Genomic DNA, 2,343 nt, shown 5'->3' on the forward strand with positions numbered 1-2,343 from the left:
GAAAAAAATCAATATTACACAAGTTTACATTTTGATAAGGCAGTTTTAACTTTAGCATTCATATACATTCAAAAGAAAACCGTATCAAAGGTAAGCTAAATCTGTAAGAAACAGAGACTCTGCTCAAAATATAAAAATTTTGAATTCTTAAATATGCATAGAATGCTATGTCATCTCCTTAAAATAAAGGAAATAATGTGCTATACCAAATAGAAACATTCTGTAAACACAATATTTAAAGTAGAGTTCAAGTTTCATGTAATGTGCTATACTAAATAGAAACATTCTGTAAACAGAATATTTAAAGTAGAGTTCAAGTTTCATGTTGCTGCAAGTCTTTTCCTACAGAACTCCTGCACCCTGTAGGAACCACCAAGACAGCACCTCAGACATCAGCTAGTAGTTGCTACCCAGAGTGCACAATTGTTACTATGACCACAATACTTGTATCAAGTTAAGCAAAAGAAAATAATCTTTGACATAAGGAGAATGGCTAAATTGTGGTAGTGTTCCCAACTTGATATATTGTGAGCAGACTCATCAGCTGGGATAACTATGGTGTACAAAGTTACATATCCTTCCAGGATAATACCTAACACGGTTTAAAAAGGGAAAAATGGTTTGTGAGTAATAAAACCCCATCTGCTTCTTCATTCAATACTAACTACAACACATGAGATTTTTGTGAATGCAATATCATCCTTCAAAATGGATTCAGTCTGAAGTTCCTACAAGTCCATATACCTATCTGATTTTAGATAGCTTGATGTCAAAATGACTAAAGTGTCTGCTGAATAATGCAAGCCAAAAGGAATATACTGCACAGAGGGAGGGCAGGATATTCTATTTTAGTTATTACCACATAGAATCATAGAATCCTCAAGGTTGGAAGAGACCTTTAAGATCATCAAGTCCAACTGTTAACCTGGCACTGCACTGTAACCCCTAAATCACATCTTCCAGTGCCAGGTCCAGATGCCTCTTAAACACTTCCACATATGGTGACTCAGCCACCTCCCTGAGCAATCACACTTAGCATTCAAAGTAAGAGTTGTCAGGGAACACAAAGAAATCAGCTATGTAGATTCAAGCATTTTCCTTTGACTCAAAATATTACACTGAATCTTCAGAGTTGGAAGGGACCCTTGAGGATCATAAAGTCCAACACTTGGCTCAGCACAGGACATCTGAGAATCACACCATGTGCCTGAGGGCTTTGTCCAAGCGTTTCTTGAATTCTGTCAGGCTTGGTGTTGTGACCACTTCCCTGGGGAGCTATTCCAGTGCTCAATCCCCCTCTGGGGGAAAATCCTTTATTCTAATACCCACCCTAAACCTCCCCTGACACAACTTCAGGCCATTCCCTCAGGTCCTGTCACTGGTTGCCAGAGAGAAGTCAGTGCTTGCCCCTCCACTTCCCCTTGTGCAAAAGTTGCATACAGTTATAAGGTCTCCCCTCACACTACTTTTCTCCAAGAAGAATAGACCAAGTGACCTCATCCGCTCCTCATGCAGCTTCCTCTCTAGGCCTTCCACCATCTTCATTGCCCTTCTTTGGACATTCTCTAATTGCTTTATACCCTTTTTGTATTGTGGCGCCCAAAACTGTGCACAGTATTGTAAATATTGTATTTATTGTAAAATAGAAATCAAGTAAAGGTCCTGGAAACTCCTGTTTCTCTTCAGCTTTTTCAACAATAAAATACATTCTTAACTCTAAAGGATTCATTTAAATGCAAAGGAATTCAAGCCTTCAAAGCAACATGTTAGAGTATTACACTTTAGCTGAACACATGTCCAACATGACAGAAAGCTCTAATTAACATTCACCTTTTCTTCCAAAGCATGATCTTCTCCCGGTGCCTGATAAGGAGCCACATGCTTCCAGGTAACAACAACAACACTGTTGGGATCGAAAGCAGCCTCAGGAAAACCTCTTTTGATATAGTCTGATGCAAGTTGCAAGACATCTGAGGATGAATCTTCTCTGTAATACACATCTCCATGTCCATCCGTTGTGTCCAGGTCAGCCATAAAAGGAGCAATAGCCCCAAAACTCACTGGGAATTGACCAAGATATTTTTCTTCACTTGAAGGTTCATTCACTGCAATAATCCCATTAGTGGCAATCTAACAAAAAGATGAAAATGGTAAGATAAATACTGTTCATATGGCTGTCTCCCATATATATTTGCTCTAGATCACAATATTTTTATTGCATTTCCAAAAGAAATTGAGTCAAAAGTCAGTTTTGTATTTGAAATTAACTGGGTTGTTTTAAGCTTTTGTTTAGTATCCTATGCCAGGAGTCCTGGGATTTCAGTTGCCCAAAACTAGAGGTCT

General features: G+C 38.6%; 1 protein-coding gene across 1 annotated transcript in view; it reads right to left on the reverse strand.

The window, feature by feature from the left end:
• The window catches only part of LOC103803644 (nidogen-1-like), a gene marked incomplete at both ends in the record, with an annotated part of 2,485 nt that extends 355 nt beyond the window's left edge, over positions 1-2,130 (reverse strand). The window contains one exon of the mRNA XM_009076251.1: positions 1,831-2,130. Within this exon, the coding sequence (XP_009074499.1) occupies positions 1,831-2,130 (300 nt within the window). The remainder of the gene's footprint in view (positions 1-1,830) is intronic.
• Between the last annotated feature and the right edge of the window lie 213 nt (positions 2,131-2,343).

Source organism: Acanthisitta chloris, unplaced genomic scaffold (assembly GCF_000695815.1).
Source record: "Acanthisitta chloris isolate BGI_N310 unplaced genomic scaffold, ASM69581v1 scaffold9000, whole genome shotgun sequence".
NCBI classification, from domain to species: domain Eukaryota; kingdom Metazoa; phylum Chordata; class Aves; order Passeriformes; family Acanthisittidae; genus Acanthisitta; species Acanthisitta chloris.